Raw genomic sequence first — 16659 nt, 5'->3', positions numbered from 1 at the left:
GTGGAAAGGTCAACTAAAAGAGGGTACAGGTTCAAGGTGAAAGGGGGACTGTTTGGGGGAGAAGTGGTGGGGGTGAGGAATTTATACAGAGGGGTGGTGGGGTTCTGGAACGCACTGCCAGTGGAGGTAGTGGAAGCAGGCACCTTAACAATGTTTAAGGTGTATCTTGATAGACACATGAAGGGGAGGTGAACAGAGGAACAGAAACCACACATGGGCAATAAATAGCAGGTCTAAGTAAGGATTAAGAATTAGCACAGGCTTGAGGGTGTGTGTGTGCCTAAACCAAGTGAGAAGAGCCTGTGACTGTGCTGTATTGTATTGATACAGCTTTCCCCCACTATTTGAAAGTAGAGTGTTCCTTTCATAAGCCGAAATGGGCCTAAAGCGAAGAAGCAATTACCATGAATTAATTTATATTATGCCTTTCTTTGTAAAAGTGACAATCCTCTTCGGATTTCTTTCGGTTTGTGAGAACAGGTATTAATGTAGGTCTTTTGTAAAAGTGAAGTAGTGTAAAGTGACTTTCGAAAAGTGGGGGATACCCTTATGCAGATGGAGGGGAGATGGGGGAAGCAATGAAGAGGGGTGGATGGAGGCTCAGGTGGAGAATAAACACAGAGACCAATTGAGCCTGGCCCTGTGCTGGAGACTCAATGGGACAGAGACAAATGTATCTATTTCAGGTATACCTGCAGTATGCTCCATCCAGGATAAAAACAAAAATGTCCTTCATCTGCTTCAGCAGACAGGGCAGATGAGCAGTTTCTCCACAATGTGGACTAGGAGGTGATGCGACTGAGTGAAGCCTTTCCTGTGCTGAATGCAGGTGATTGGCCGCTGCCCAGTATATAAATGCTGATGAATATCGGGCAGGCGGGGAAGGGAAACCGTTCCTACACTCCCTGCATTTTCATGATTTCTCCGAGTGCAGGTATACTCGTATTTCTCCAGGTTCAACAATCAGTTGAAACTTGCTCACACTTACAGCACAGGTGTGGTGTTACTGGTGAACTGGTAATTGGAGGACTCTCATTCAGTCTGTAAAGCATGTTCCAGTCACTACTCTGGTGTGTAGGTATGTGAGACTCTGAGTTTCCAGTCACACTTACGTTTAAAACCTAACTAAGCAGACAGACCTTCTCCCCTTTGATTTCAAGGCCATCAATATCCAAGTCCTGGTGAATCAAGCGACTGTCAGACTTCGATGTGATGTTTGGTCTGAGATTTCTGCCTCTTGTAATATTCCTGTGGAAAGAGATTGCAAAGGTCATCGCTGTCAGTCCACAATAGAAAATCAAAACACACAATTCTAGTTTCTGTGGAACATTCTTTTCTCTCTTAATACCCAAGATCTTTGTGCTGATCTTTATGTAAATGTATACAGCAGGGTAATGTGGTGGATTGCATACTCCATGAAGAGTCCACTCAAGTTGCTAAAATGGACATCTATCATGCGGTATTGACGTTCTTACTGAAGATACACAATATTCTGCTGTACAATATTACGAGCCCAGCAACAACTGCAAATCAGGCTTTGAGAGCTATAAACATTCCATCAAATATGTAACATATACCCCAGACTTATCTGTCTTATATTAACGCACGGTTGTCTTAAATCTGAGTCTTCTGGAAATGTAAGTTTTAAGTGTGACTTTTTGTAAAAGAAGCTGTCATTTTGGACTCCTTCCATGCCATACTGACTCTATTACTGGAAATACATCCATACTACACCAGGATTCATGGATCAATGACGTGAGGCTAATCTTTACCCTCTTATAATTTTCTGTTACATAAATGTTTCGACGAATGCCAACGCTTTTCACCAGTCATAGAGTCAGAGACATAAAGCACAGAAACAATCCTTCAATCTAACTTGTCCATGCCAATCGGATATCCAAAATTAGTCTCGTTCCATTTGTCATCACTTGGTCCATATCCCTCGAAACCCTTCCTTTTCATATATCCATCCAGCTGCCTCCACCACTTCCTCTGGCAGCTCATTCCATACACGCATCACCCTCTGCAAAAAATGGTTGACTGCAAGGTCCCTTTTAAATTTTTCCCCTCTCGCCCGAAACCTATGCCCTCTAGTTCTGCACTCCCCCTATCCCAGGGAAAAGACCTTGTCTATCCACCCTATCCACACCCCTCAAGTTTTTATGAACCTCTTTAAAAAACACACACTCAGCCTGAGATGCTCTTGGGAAAACAGCCCCATCCTATTCAGCCTCTCCTTGTGGTTCAAACCCTCCTACCCTGGCAACAGCCTTGTGAATCTTTTCTGAATCCTTTCAAGTATCACAACATTGTTCCTAGAGAAGGGAGACCAGAATTGCACACAATATTCCAGAAGAAGCCGACTGAAACTGACTTTTGCAGAGTTTGCTCCCTGCTTGGATTCATACTCTCTGCCTCCCGTTGCTGCAAGTGAACAGTGCTTCTCCCCTTCTCTCTCCCTCCCAGGATAAGGAATGGAAAGGGGGAGACATTGCTTCATTCCCAGATTTTACCCAGAAGAGTCCCCCTACTGTCTGAATGCGCAAGTTGGACCATGAGCTTCTGAAGCTACTGCTGCTCCTCTCTTTCTCTGAATGAAGATTGAGCTTCACCCCAGACTGCAACTCCCTTCCTCTGTCCAAACATCTGTGAGCACAGCACATTTTTGTTGAAGTAAGGCATCTTTCCTGAATGTTACAATTAAAGGGGTGTCTTTCCCCTGATATTCAAAGGGATGGTAAGTCAGAGACGGGCCACGCCTTGTGTTGTGTGGCATGTGTGACAGTTGCAACAGGATGTCCCAACTCCTATGCTCAATTCAAAATTTGTGAGAAGGTTTGTAGCTCGGGTGCTCGTTGTGGTTCTGTTCGCCGAGCTGGGAATTTTTGTTGCAGACGTTTCATCCCCTGTCTAGGTGACATCCTTAGTGCTAGGGATCCTCTTGTGAAGCGCTTCTGTGATGTTTCCTCCAGCATTTATAGTGGTTTGTCTCTGCCGCTTCCGGTTGTCAGTTCCAACTGTCCGCTGCATTTGCCGGTGTATTGGGTCCAGGTCAATGTGTTTGTTGATAGAATCTGTGGATGAGTGCCATGCCAGAGAACAGCCAGGGAATTCCTAAAGGCATGGCCTCTAGGCATTTTTACGGCACCACATTTTTCAACTCTGGATCTGGGACAAGGTGTGTGGTGTGGGGGTGGGTGGGGTGGGGGGAGGGGAAATAAAGAAACTGGTGAAATCTACATTGATCCTATGTAGTTAGTGGGTCCCAAAGCAGAAGATGAGGTGTTCTTCCTACAAGCTTCAGGTAGCTAGAGCTTGGAGGGAGAGGCAGCCGAGGACTTGCATGTCCTTGACGGATTGGGAGGGGGGAGTTAAAGTGTTCAGCCACAAGGCGGTGGGGTCGTTTAGTTTTGGCGTCTCAGAGCTGTTCCCTGAAATGTTCTGCAAGTTGGCGTCCAGTCTCCCCAATGTGGCAGAGACCACATCGAGAGCAAGGGACATATAAATAAATCTTATAAACAAATTGTACAAATCTTAGCCTGCTAGAGTTATTTTCTTTAATTAAGTTAAAGAAAATTTTAATTAAATTGGGTGACTACATGAAACGGTTTGTTGGTCAGACTCAAATGAGACAATGCCATTAATATCAGTGAACTGCTTTTTTTGTTAGAAGCACAAGTTCTTGATTTATTTTCATAACTTATTGGTATTCACATCTGCACATTCAATGTCAAACTCTGACATCAGAAATGACATGACACCATTAATTTTTTCTTACAATAATTCAACAAACAAATTAATAACACAGTGAATACCAAGTCTCATTAACATGAAATTAAATTTGACCAAATAAAATGTAAAATCAAATGGGAGATAACAAATGGGGGAAGGGCAGAAGGCAAGAAATGCAGCATCATAGAAGGTGCTCCTCCAGGGAGTGTATTTTACCAACTACAACTGCTCAATATAAACAAACACTCTGACATGATCCTCCGGTTTTAATGTAAACCATAGCCCCATACAGTAGGTACCATTTAAATAAGTTAATAGATACAAGCCTTGAGCAAATCCAGCCTCCAGCCGGACTCCCCGCTTCTTGGAGCTCGGACCTTCCTCCAGCTCCGGGGGGTTGTTGAGCTCCTGGGCTCCGGCCGCCGCCGAAGAAGCCGCGGGCGCCGGCTCTCTCTCCTCCACCGCCGACATTTTTAATTTGTTTTCTCGTTCACCCGGTAACCGTCACCTCCCCCTTCCCGGGCCCCGGGAATTATACACAAATAAACAATAAACCCCACCGGGGACTGTCTCCTTTTCTTCACAACTTTTGTTTGAAAAGTTCCGACTTTAATGTGAAATGTATTTTAAAGGTATTTTCTGAGGTAAACGATGCCTGTCTGCCCCCTCCCTCCGTCAGAAACCGCCCGCTGAGTCGATGAGAAAACCGCAGCCTCGCGCCGCCATCTTTGTTTTTCTTCTTCTTTCCGTCTCCTCCTTCAGTGACGCGTGTCATCCGCGTCCCCTCCAATCAGAGCGCACCTTACTCCACCTGACCAATGGCAGCTGGCATTCCGTGTCGTGTTGGTCCCACCCTCTGTAAACTCTCTCTCCGATTAGTCGGTACCGACCACAAGCTTTGGGATTGGTGGAGAATTTCACAATCATGTCAGTGTATCCGCCCTTTTCATTCCCGTTCATTCATTCAACAGCAGATGACCCAATTTACTGCAACGGGCTCTGGGGCGATAGCGGTAGTGTCACATATTCAGGGGGAAGATGTGATTTTTAACGTTATCAACCAATTCAACTCTGGCACCTCCGCATCCTAAGAGGGCTCAATTTAGTGTAATGGGCTCTGAGGGTATAATATTTGTATCCCATGTTAAGAAGAAACCTCTCCCCATTCATTCAATAGAAGAAGGCCTATTTGCTGCAGAGGTTTTTTTTTATGGCGCAGTGGTAGTGTCCCTATCTTCTTCACTATGAGGATGCGTAATAATAAGTTTTTGGTCATAAGTCACATGACACCAGGTTATAGTCCAGCAGGTTTGTTTGGAAGGGATCTTACAGAAATATATTAAATTATGAAAGAAATAAAAGTAGGATGTTGCATTGGTAGCTGAGACCTCAAGATTAGACGAAGCAGGTTGAAAACTGAACGGAGAAGAAACTTCTTCACCCAGAGGGTTGTTAATCTATGGAATTCCTTGCCCAGGAAGTATTTAACATTACTTCAGCAATTACTCGAAGCAGTAGATAATTCTTTTATTTTTCAAAAACGTAAGGGATATGGTGAAAACGCAGGTAAGTGCAGCATAGTCCACGAAAAGATTCGTCATGATCTTATTGAGTGGTGGAGCGGGCCGGAAGGCCGACTCTTGCTCCTAGTTCTTATGCTCTTATGTTGAAATCACAAGCTTTTGGAGTGCAGTCACTTCAGTAGATGAAGTCATGAAAAAACAAGTGCAGGAAAGAGAATTTAGATAAATGAAAGACAGAGCATCTCAACGGTCAATTACTTACTCTCATTCCTATTTCTGATTATCTTACTACACAGCAAGTTGTGTGTTTTCCAAACATTAATTTTATTTCCATTGTTTAAAGTCAAATATTTAAGATGAACAGTTTGTTTTTCCTCACTTGGACACACTGTGAATATCATAAACCCTCTCATGAGATATCATAGGAACAATTCATAAACTAGATTTGTCACTGAGTCACTCAAGTAGATACTAGAAAGGAGAAAAAATCCCAACATGTGCAGGATGCTAACGAAAAGTTAGCAACCTGAAATGGTAACAGGAGCAAGTGAACAGTCCCAATCAGGAAACTCATATTCTGACATCCACTACAGTACCTTGCTTTCCTTTTCAGTTTAATGATCCATAATTGAATCTGACTCCAACACACTCTCTGGCAGACAGTTCCAGAGGTCAAAGTATTAACGAAGTAAGTTTTGGATCCATCCCAAAGACAATTCCGATGGACTTTTGCTTCCAAACATTTACACTAAGTTCTTGGTATGGACACATTTCCAACTTAGTAGGTTTATTCAAATTTTATAACATTTTGGGGTGGCACACTGCTTAGCATTGCTACCTCACAGCATAAGGGACCCAGGTTCAATTCCAGCCTCAGGTAACTGTCTGTGTGGAGTTTGCACGTTTTCCCTGTCTGCACAGTTTCCTTCTACTGTCCAAAGAGGGGCTTCGGTACATCTGTGTGGACCTCCTCCTGTTAACTGAGGGCAATGGGGCACTGTGAGGATCAACAGATCAGACAATCAGTCTGCAACTTCTCTCCGGGAGACTTGTCTCAAGAAAGGCAGCTGTTTCTTATCTCATCCATTGTCCTACCCTCCACAAACTCCACACCGACAGTCGCCCCAAGGGTGGAATTGATCCTTGGTTCCTGGTGCCATGAGGCAGTGCTAATCACTGAGCCACCATGCCACCCCTGAGCCGTGAGGTTACAGTCCATTGCACCCACTGTCAGGAGAATCAGTCCTGGGGGGGACTCACAGCAGTGTCAGCGTTGGAATCTGATTGTTGTGAGCGCTGGTGCCCCCGCTGGTGCTTCCGCAAGTTGCGGGAAAATGTAAACCTCTTCCCGCACTCAGGGCAGCTGAAGGGCCTCTCCCCGGTGTGGACTCGCTGGTGCTTCAGCAGGGCAGAGGAATCACTGAAGGCCTTCCTGCACTCGGGGCAGCTGAATGGCCTCTCCCCCGTGTGGACCCGCCAGTGGGTCAGCAGTGTGGAGGAGCGGGTAAAGCCCTTCCCGCACTCGGGGCAGGAGAACGGCTTCTCTCCGGTGTGGACGCGCTGGTGCCGAAGCAGGGCAGAGGAATTGCTGAAGGCCTTCCCGCACTCGGGACAACTGAATGGCCTCTCCCCTGTGTGGACCCGCCGGTGGGCCACGAGGTGAGAGGAAACAGCAAAACCCTTCCCGCACTCAAGGCAGGAGAACGGTCTCTCGGAGGTGTGGATCCGCTGGTGGGTCAGCAGGTTGGAGGGCTGGGTAAAGCACTTTCCGCACTGGAGGCAGGAGAAGGGTCTCTCCCCAGTGTGGACCCGCTGGTGCCTCAGCAGGTGGGAAGACCTGCTGAAGGCCATCCTGCATTCTGGGCAGCTGAAGGGCTTCTCACCCGTGTGGACCCCCAGATGGGTCAGCAGAGCAGAAGAGCGGGTGAAGCCCTTCCTGCACTCAGGGCACGAGTACGGTCTTTTCCCCGTGTGGACCCACTGGTGCCTCAGCAGGGTAGAGGAATCACTGAAGGCCTTCCCGCACTCAGGGCAGCTGAATGGCCTCTCCCCTCTGTGGACCCGCTGGTGATTAGATTAGATTACAGTGTGGAAACAGGCCCTTCGGCCCAACAAGTCCACACCGACCCGCCGAAGCGCAACCCACCCATACCCCTACATTTACCCCTTACCTAACACTACAGGCAATTTAGCATGGCCAATTCACCTGAGCTGCACATCTTTGGATTGTGGGAGGAAACCGGAGCACCCGGAGGAAACCCACGCAGACACGGGGAGAATGTGCAAACTCCACACAGTCAGTCGCCTGAGGCGGGAATTGAACCCGGGTCTCCGGCGCTGTGAGGCAGCAGTGCTAACCACTGTGCCACCGTGCCGCCCACCGTGCAGGTCCAAGGATTTGCTGAAGGCCTTCCCACATTCAGAGCAAAGGAAGGGCCTCTCCCCAGCGTGGACGCGCTGGTGGGCCAGCAGGTGGGAGGAGTAGGTGAAGCCCTTCCCACACTCAGGGCAGGAGAATGGCTTCTCCCCAGTGTGGACTCGGCGGTGGTCCAGCAGGTGGGAGGAGCAAGTAAAGCCTTTCCCGCACTCGGGGCAGGAGAATGGCCTTTCTCCGGTGTGACTTCGCTGATGAATCTCCAGGACAGATGGGGCATGGAAGCCTCTCCCACAGTCGCAACACTTTCACGGTTTCTCCACGGTGTGGGATTCCTCTGGTTTCACCATGGCTGCAGCTACAGCCCTGTGTACGGCCCCTGCCCACAGTAAGTTCATCTTTCCTGGCTGTATAACTGTTTCAGGCTTTACACACAGTGCGCTGTAACAGTAGAGACTCTCATTCAGTCCCACTAATGCTGAAAATGGTCTGAAACAGGAACCAAAATGTTTTGCTCCTTCTCACAGAATCATAGTTCAAAATCGTTGAGGTCCCGATGGATTAAGTGACTGTCAGACATTGATGTGAAAGTGGGGACTGTAGACGCTGGAGAGGAGTTGAAAAGTGCGGTGCTGGAACAGCACAGCAGGTCAGGCAGCATCCAAACAGCAGGAGAATCGACGATTCAGGCATAGGCCCTTCATCTGTTGATTTTTAAACTTCAGTCTTCACATCTTCAAATACTCTGGAAAAAGAGATTCCAAAAGTCATCACGGTCAGTCCAAGGTAGAAATTCAGAACAAGCTACTCCACTTTCTGCAGAACATTTTTTTCTTTTGCGGTTCCACAAAATTGAAAGCATCCCTCACTCTCTCTCTTCCTCTATTCTCACTCCGCTCAAATTAATTCTCCTGAAGGTGCTGATTCAGGATCTTACAGGGACAGAAAAAGCAAAAGCATCAGGACTGACATCTTCAAATTTTGGATAACACCATGTGAAAGTTAATATCTTTCAGGATATTGGGATATTGCTGAGAGTGAGCAAGTCTGATTTTGGGAAGCAAAACAAGTGTAAATTCAGGTTGAACCTGCAATACAGCTTCTTGATAAAGAACCAGACATGAATTGGTTATCGTCCCTGTGGTGGTGGTGGTATGTGGTGGGTGGAATGAGACATCAAGGCATTGACACAGACAACCCCGAGAGAAACTAAACATACAGACATGGCAAATGTTAGTGGCAAGCCAGAGTCAGATCTACAGCACAGAAACAGCCCCTTCAGGCCAACCAGATATCCTAGCCTAATCTAGTCCCACTTGGCCCATATCCCTCTAAACCTTTCCTATTCATATCCCTATCCAGATGCCTTTTAAATGTCATAGCTGTATCAACATCCACCACTTCCTCTGGCAGCTCATTCCTTACACACACCACCCTCTGCATGAAAAGGTTACTCCTTAGGACCCTTTTAAATCTTGCCCTCCTCCACCCTAAACCTTTTACCCTCTAGTTTTGGACTCTCTCACCCAGGGAAATGTCCTTGTCTATTTACCCTATCCGTGCCTCTCATGATTTTATTAATGACTCTCAGTAACCCCTCAGCCTCTGATGCACGAGGAAATACAGCCCAGCCCATTCAGCTCAAACCCTGGCAACATCCTTTTAAATGTGTTCTGTACCCTTTCAAGTTTCACAACATCATTCGGATAGGAGCAAGACCAGAATTGCACACAATATTCCAAACGTGGTCTACCCAATGTCCTATCAGCCACAACACAACCTCCCAACTCCTATCCTCAGTCAGAGGATTGGGAAAGTTTTCAAAACCCACAAAAGACAGCCAGGAAAGAATGCAGGGACAAACCAAATTTGAGGGTCAGCTTGGAAGCATTAATGAGAAATCGGCGGACTGGTTTTATTGGGTATCCGTTCCTCTTGAATACGTATACGTATTTCTCTTCTGCTCTTCGCAGTTCCTCTGGGCTGCAATGTGTGGTGGCTCATTGAAATAATCACCTGATGCAGCTTCGTTTGTGGGTGTTGGGATGATTGTTTCTGTAGTTAGGTATTTGGTCCGTGTGTATTGTTTCTTGTGGACACTAGTGTGAAGTTCCCCATTGATTGTTCGCTCTACTGTGACTTCTAGGAATGGCACTTTGTTGTTGTTCTCCTCTTCAAACCAGGAGCCCCCCCTCAGGCCCATAGTCTCACTACCTGGAACACCAATATACAGACTAGTCAAAGACCTCCAGTGAAGACTAAAACACTGAGTAGAAGATTCATACCACTCCATTCACTCCACCCAAAAATTCCTGAACACCAAAGACACCAAGATAGAAGAGGATGAAATAATGCTGTCCTTTGACATAACAGCCCCGTTTACATCCATTAACATCAACGTGGCCAAAGAAACACTGACTACACCAAAGACACAAACACCAAACAGCACCAATTTCATCAGCAAAGATAACATTGTCAAGCTTGTGGACCCGTATCTTATCACCTACTTCACATTCAATAACAAGCCCTACAAATAAATCAACAGAACACCCATGAGACCACCAATATGAAGGTTCCTAGCAGAAGCAATAATGCAGAGACTCGAACAAACAGCCCTCCCTCCGCTCCAACCCAAATTTTGGGTCCGCCACAGTGATGACACCTTTGTCATCACAAAATGAAACAAATTAGAAGAAACCTACAACACCATCAACAATATCCTTACTGGCATAAAATTCACAAAAGAGGAGAACAACAACAAAGTGGCATTGCGAGATGTCAGCAGAGCGAACAGTCAATAGGGAACTTCAGACTAATGTCTACAGGAAAACAACATACACAGACCCAAGTACCTAATGCAGAAGCAAATCATCCCAAACAGATCTGCATCAGGACATTATTTCAACGAGCCACTACACACTGCACCACCCAGGAACTACGAAGAGCAGAAGATAAATACTTATCCAACATATTCAAGAAGAAAGGGTACCCAATAAACCCTGTCCGCTGATTTCTCAACAACAAACTCAAAGCAGACACATGCGCAGAAACCCGAGCCACATTATCTTAAATCAAAGACATCTGTGAAATGATGTCCAGACAACTCAAACCTCTCCACATCATGGTAGCCCACAAGCCTACCAACACACTTAAGCAGCAGCTAATGAACCTGAAAAAACAAATGTTATTTACAAATTACCATGCAAGGAAATATAGACATGGACTCTGCTCCCATAGTTCTCTGTGGCAAGAAATGCTGGGATGAGATAAGGAAGATTTTTTTCAGTCAGAAAGAGCTGACTCTGTGGAACTCATTGCCACTGAAACGAGGCAAGTAACTGAGTGCTTTTAAAACAGATACAGATAGGCTCTTGATTAGTAAGGAAATCAAGGGTTACAGGGGAGAGGAAGGAAAATGGGATCGAGAAACATTGGCCATGATCGAATGGTGGAGCAGATCCAACGAGTCGAATGGACTGATTCTGCTTCTGTATCTTATGGATCAGTAACCACAAAGATCTGACTTAATTTTCACTACTTTTACTGTGCTCCTGTCGTATTTATGGCAAGCGTGTGGCAATACGTTGTAGATTTCTCAAGCTAGATCTTCTAATTTCATATCAAATATTGATAATTGGAGCTAATATTAGAGAGAGTAAAGGTGCTTATTTCTTGGATAAATAAACCTGTCATGCATTTTAAGCTTAAACCTTGCATACGTGCAAAATTAGAGTTGCCATTTTGCCCGCTGTCATCAAATCTCCAATAATACTTCCCTTTTACTTGATAACCCATTTTGGGAAATTATAAACATAACTGAGGTTTCGTGTTTTATGCAAGCGCTTTAAGCTTTTAATATAATGATTTTAAGCCATCTACACAGAGTGTGATTGAATTTCTAAACTTAAGTAACAGCCTTAAAGTATTGTTATTTGTATCACTCACATAACTTTAGTGTAAATATTGAATTAAACTTATTGAAAAGAACATACTTGCTGAATTAGAGTCAGCATTGTTTTCATTGCTTTGTCCATTATTCCCTTTCACCTCATTACCTATTTTAGAGAAAGAAAAAGATTGCATATGTTTGAACATTTACTTTTTTTTGGCAATATTATAAAATGGAGAAAGCAGTTCAGTCAACTTCAATCTTCATCCGGCCACTTTTTAGAAAAGGTTTTGAGCACAGTTATAAAATAATAATGCAAGATTACCCAATTTGCAGCATTGCTTGAGACAGATTTAATAGTACAAGAAGTTATGATCTCCATTCAGTAATGTCTTGATTTGAACATAGTTTAAGTTAAGCTAAGGGTGTTGGAGGAATTGAAGTCATTGTGAAAATGTTACCAGGAAAACATTGGATTAAAAAAAATTTCTGGTTTGAGTTTCTTCTTTGGGTATAAACAGATACCGGATCCAAGTAACCTCCCAATCTTCTTAAAATATCCCACAAAATAAACACATAGCAACCTAAATAAATCAGGCCCAAAACAAATTCAGAACCCACACTAATATATGGCAAGGAGGAAAGTTTTAGACTACAGGGCAATAAAGATGGGTTGGTCAAACTGATGCAGGAAGCCTAGTGATGGGAGATAAGGAAATAGCAGGAGAACTTAACAAGTACTTTGCGTCAGTCTTCACAGTGGAAGACATGAGTAATATCCCAAAAATTAAAGGGTGTCACGGGGCTGAGTTGAGTATGGTTGACATTACGAAAGAGATAGTGCTAGAAAAGTTAAAAAGTCTTAAAATTGATAAATCTCCTGGCCCCGATGGGATACACCCTAGAGTTCTGAGAGAGGTGGCTGAGGAAATAGCAGAGGCATTGGTTGAGATCTTTCAAGAGTCACTGGAGTCAGGAAAGGTCCCGGATGATTGGAAGATGGCTGTTGTAACCCCCCTGTTCAAGAAAGGATCAAGGCAAAAGATGGAAAATTATAGGCCAATCAGCTTAACCTCGGTTGTTGGTAAAATTCTAGAATCCATCATTAAGGATGAGGTTTCTAAATTCTTGGAAGAGCAGAGTCTGATTAGAACAAGTCAACATGGATTTAGTAAAGGGAGGTCATGCCTGACAAACCTGTTGGAATTTTTTGAAGAGGTAACAAGTAGGTTAGACCAGGGAAACCCAATGGATGTGGTCTATCTAGACTTTCAAAAGGCCTTTGATAAGGTGCCACACGGGAGGCTGCTGAGCAAGGTGAGGGCCCATGGTGTTCGAGGTGAGCTGCTGGGATGGATTGAGGATTGGCTGTCTAACAGAAGGCAGAGAGTTGGGATAAAAGGTTCTTTTTCAGAATGGCAGCCGGTGACGAGCGGTGTCCCGCAGGGTTCGGTGCTAGGGCCACAGCTGTTCGCATTATATATTAATGATTTGGATGAGGGAACCGGGGGCATTCTAGCGAAGTTTGCCGATGATACGAAGTTAGGTGGACAGGCAGGTAGTACTGAGGAAGTTGGGAGGCTACAGAAGGATCTAGACAGGTTGGGAGAGTGGTCCAGGAAATGGCTGATGGAATTTAACGTGAGCAAGTGCGAGGTCTTGCACTTTGGCAAAAAGAATAAAAGCAAAGACTACTTTCTAAATGGTGAGAAAATTAATAAAGCCAAAGCACAAACGGATCTGGGAGTGCTAGTCGAGGATTCTCTAAAGGTAAACATGCAGGTTGAGTCCGTGATTAAGAAAGCGAATGCAATGTTGTCTCTTATCTCAAGAGGGTTGGAATATAAAAGCAGAGATGTACTACTAAGACTTTATAAAGCTCTGGTTAGGCCCCATTTGGAGTACTGTGTCCAGTTTTGGTCCCCACACCTCAGGAAGGACATACTGGCACTGGAACGTGTCCAGCGGAGATTCACACGGATGATCCCTGGAATGACAGGTCTCACATATGAGGAACGGCTGAGGATACTGGGATTGTATTCGTTGGAGTTTAGAAGATTAAGGGGAGACTTAATAGAGACATACAAAATAATACATGGCTTGGAAAAGGTGGATGCTAGGAAATTGTTTCAGTTAAACGAGGAGACTAGGACCCGTGGACACAGCCTTAGAATTAGAGGGGGTCATTTCAGAACAGAAATGCGGAGACATTTCTTCAGCCAGAGAGTGGTGGGCCTGTGGAATTCATTGCCACGGAGTGCAGTGGAAGCCGGGACGCTAAATGTCTTCAAGGCCGAGATTGATAGATTCTTGTTGTCTCGAGGAATTAAGGGCTACGGGGAGAACGCTGGTAAGTGGAGCTGAAATGCGCATCAGCCATGATTGAATGGCGGAGTGGACTCGATGGGCCGAATGGCCTTACTTCCACTCCTATGTCTTATGGTCTTATGGTCAGATGGGCAGAACAATGACAGATGGAGTTCAATCCTGAAAAGATTGATATGATACATTTCAGGAGGATCAACAGGCAAGGGAGCACATGATGAATCACAAGAATTTAGAATATACTGAAAATCAGAGAAAGGTATATGTGTTCATAGATTCTTGAAGGCAATAGGACATGTGGATGAAATGGTTAAGATGGCATATGAAATACTTGCCCTAAATAGTTAAGGCATTGAACATGAGAGCCAGGAGATCATGATGGAACCGTACAAGACATTAGTTAGGCCACAGCTGGAGTACTGGATCTGGTCGTCACATTATTAGAAGGATGTGATGTCAGAGATATTGGCTCATGAGAAGAACAGAAGAGGGTTGTTTGAGCTTATTGAGCAGTTTGTAGACTCAAACAAGGATCCAGAAAACAATTTTCTGTGGCACAGAAGCAAGGACAATTAACAAGGATTGATGTTGGTACTGTGTGTCCAAGTGTCTCAGTCTTCAAAGTTCTAGATAAGATAAGCTTCTGAAAAATTGAAGGTGTCACAGGAAGATCAGTGGGGAATCAAGGGTTTTGGGGAAAAGGCAGGAAATTGGAATTGAGGGTTATCAGATCAGACATGATCTCACTGAATGGTGGAGCAGAATGGCCAATACTGCTATTTCTTGCGGTAAATCGATCTGGGTGTTGATAAATGCTTTTGTATGATTTTTCTTTGTAGTCAGCAACATTTTGTATTTGGAAGAAGTTGGCTTTTGTGTTGGATGTCAAATAACGCTGGAGGCTCCACTGAGGTTGTTTAGCAACTGAGGTTACATATCATCATCAAGTTAAATCAAAATAAGCAGCAAAATATATGGTAAAACTGTAGGTGTGACTGCTGAAGGCCAAATAAAACATTTTCAGTCGCAAAAATGTCTTTACTCCATAATGTTTCCTTTTACATGCAGTCAGCGACAACCAATCAAGGTGTCGCAGAGTAAAGTTAGGTCTCACCAAGACAGCTGACATGTCCGTACAATACTGTTGTAGCGCTCTTTAACCACAGGGTATATACCAGTGATTCATTTATTTTGCACTTTCCCCAACATCCCAAATTGGGTTGAGGTTTGTGACAGCATCCTGATGGGAAGCCCGATGTAACGTGCTCAGATACTGCTGCAGTAGTGGGATGTGTTAAATTCCCAATGATTTTCAGAAAAAAGAGTGAAAGGCAGTGGTTGCTTGTGTTGACACCACAGGTATTATTTATATTGGCTTTGAGATAGGGAACAACCATCACCTCCCAAATTGTGTTTTGTTTGCACAGCAACTTTGAGTATGAAAAGCATTCTATTTTTAGACGGCCTAAATGCATACATCGTTTCTTATCAGTGTACCTTAAAATCAACATTAAAAAGCACAAACAATTCATTTTCACTGTAAATTACATATTTTAAAAACAAATATTGCAAGACGTACAAACACATCAAGAAGTCAAAATTTGTGAAGAAAGCACATCTTTCTGACAGTTCAGACAGGGAAAAACTTTGTTCTTGTGGTGGTCACTGGAGACTTACTCGATCAAATATTAACTACCAGTGTATCTCACATAGATGCTGTATCAATCAAGATCTTATTGATCACTGTTGACAAAATTAAACCTATTGACCTGACTCTTTACAAAATAAGAACAGATTTTAGTACATAACATTTTCCCATAATACAGACATTTGCGGTAGTGCAGTTATGTGAAAAGAAACCTGCGTTGTTAATTTAGTTTGTTGCTCCAATTCATAAATGTTGTTTTTATATATTTTGAAAAATCAACCCTTCCACTCTTTCTAAAGGTACATGACACTTTAATTTTCTTTTCTTTGCCAATTTTCTTTCACAATAAAAGCATTCACTTTTTTGGCATTGGGTGGGGGAGCTCTGCCAGCTGCCAATTTCTTCCTGAAATTGTTTCACTTGACATGAGTCTTGCCAATAAATGACAGCAACAGCAGCAGCTAATACTGATGATAACATTTCAACAAAAGTATACCAAGGTGCTTCACATTATGTATCACCCAAGTTGGAGAAATGTGAGGATCTCCTTCTCGGCCTTTCCCCTCAGCTGAGGTGTGGTGACCCTCAAGATAAACCACCACCAGCCATCTCTAATGAGAGAGAACAGTCTAATCCTCTGGGAAGACTGTGATGAATGTGTTTAAAGTTGAAAGACTGTTGAAATATAAGTGGTTAGCACTGCTGCCTCACAGCACCAGGGACCCGGGTTCAATCCCATCCTGGGGCGACTGTCTGAGTGGAGTGTGCACAATCTCCCAGTGTCTGTGGTTTCCTCCGGATGCTCCAGTTTCCTCCCACAATCCAAAGATATGCAGGCTAAGTGAATTGGACATGCTAAAATTGCCCATAGTGGTACATAAGTCAGGGGTAATTGTAGAGGAATGGGCTTGGCTGGCATACTCTCTACAGGGTCGGTATGGAGCTGTTGGGCCGAAGGGCATATTCCCACACATAGGGATTCTATGACTGTAACAAACATGACATCTGACAAACAGGAATAAAACTAGCCACCAGGATATATGAACATCAACTAGCCACAAAAACACATGATCCACTATCACTAGTATCTTTACATACAGACAAAGGAGGACACCATGTTGACTGGGACCACACATCCATCCTATGACAAGCTACCATCCAATATGCC

At 44.3% G+C, this 16659-nt stretch overlaps 1 protein-coding gene across 1 annotated transcript in view; it reads right to left on the bottom strand.

Annotated features, from left to right (window-relative positions):
- LOC148143030 (uncharacterized) overlaps positions 1-11663 on the bottom strand; it is a 143856-nt gene extending 132193 nt beyond the window's left edge. Inside the window, 3 exon segments of the mRNA XM_087975775.1 lie at positions 6512-7327; positions 7637-7934; positions 11622-11663. Of these exon segments, the coding sequence (XP_087831901.1) occupies positions 6512-7327; positions 7637-7934; positions 11622-11663 (1156 nt within the window).
- Positions 11664-16659: the final 4996 nt, after the last annotated feature.

The sequence above is a fragment of the Chiloscyllium plagiosum genome, unplaced genomic scaffold, assembly GCF_037043375.1.
Source record: "Chiloscyllium plagiosum isolate Xiang-an unplaced genomic scaffold, Cpla_swu_hap1 HiC_scaffold_27, whole genome shotgun sequence".
Lineage (NCBI taxonomy): Eukaryota > Metazoa > Chordata > Chondrichthyes > Orectolobiformes > Hemiscylliidae > Chiloscyllium > Chiloscyllium plagiosum.
This window is presented reverse-complemented; position numbering and strand designations above follow the sequence as displayed.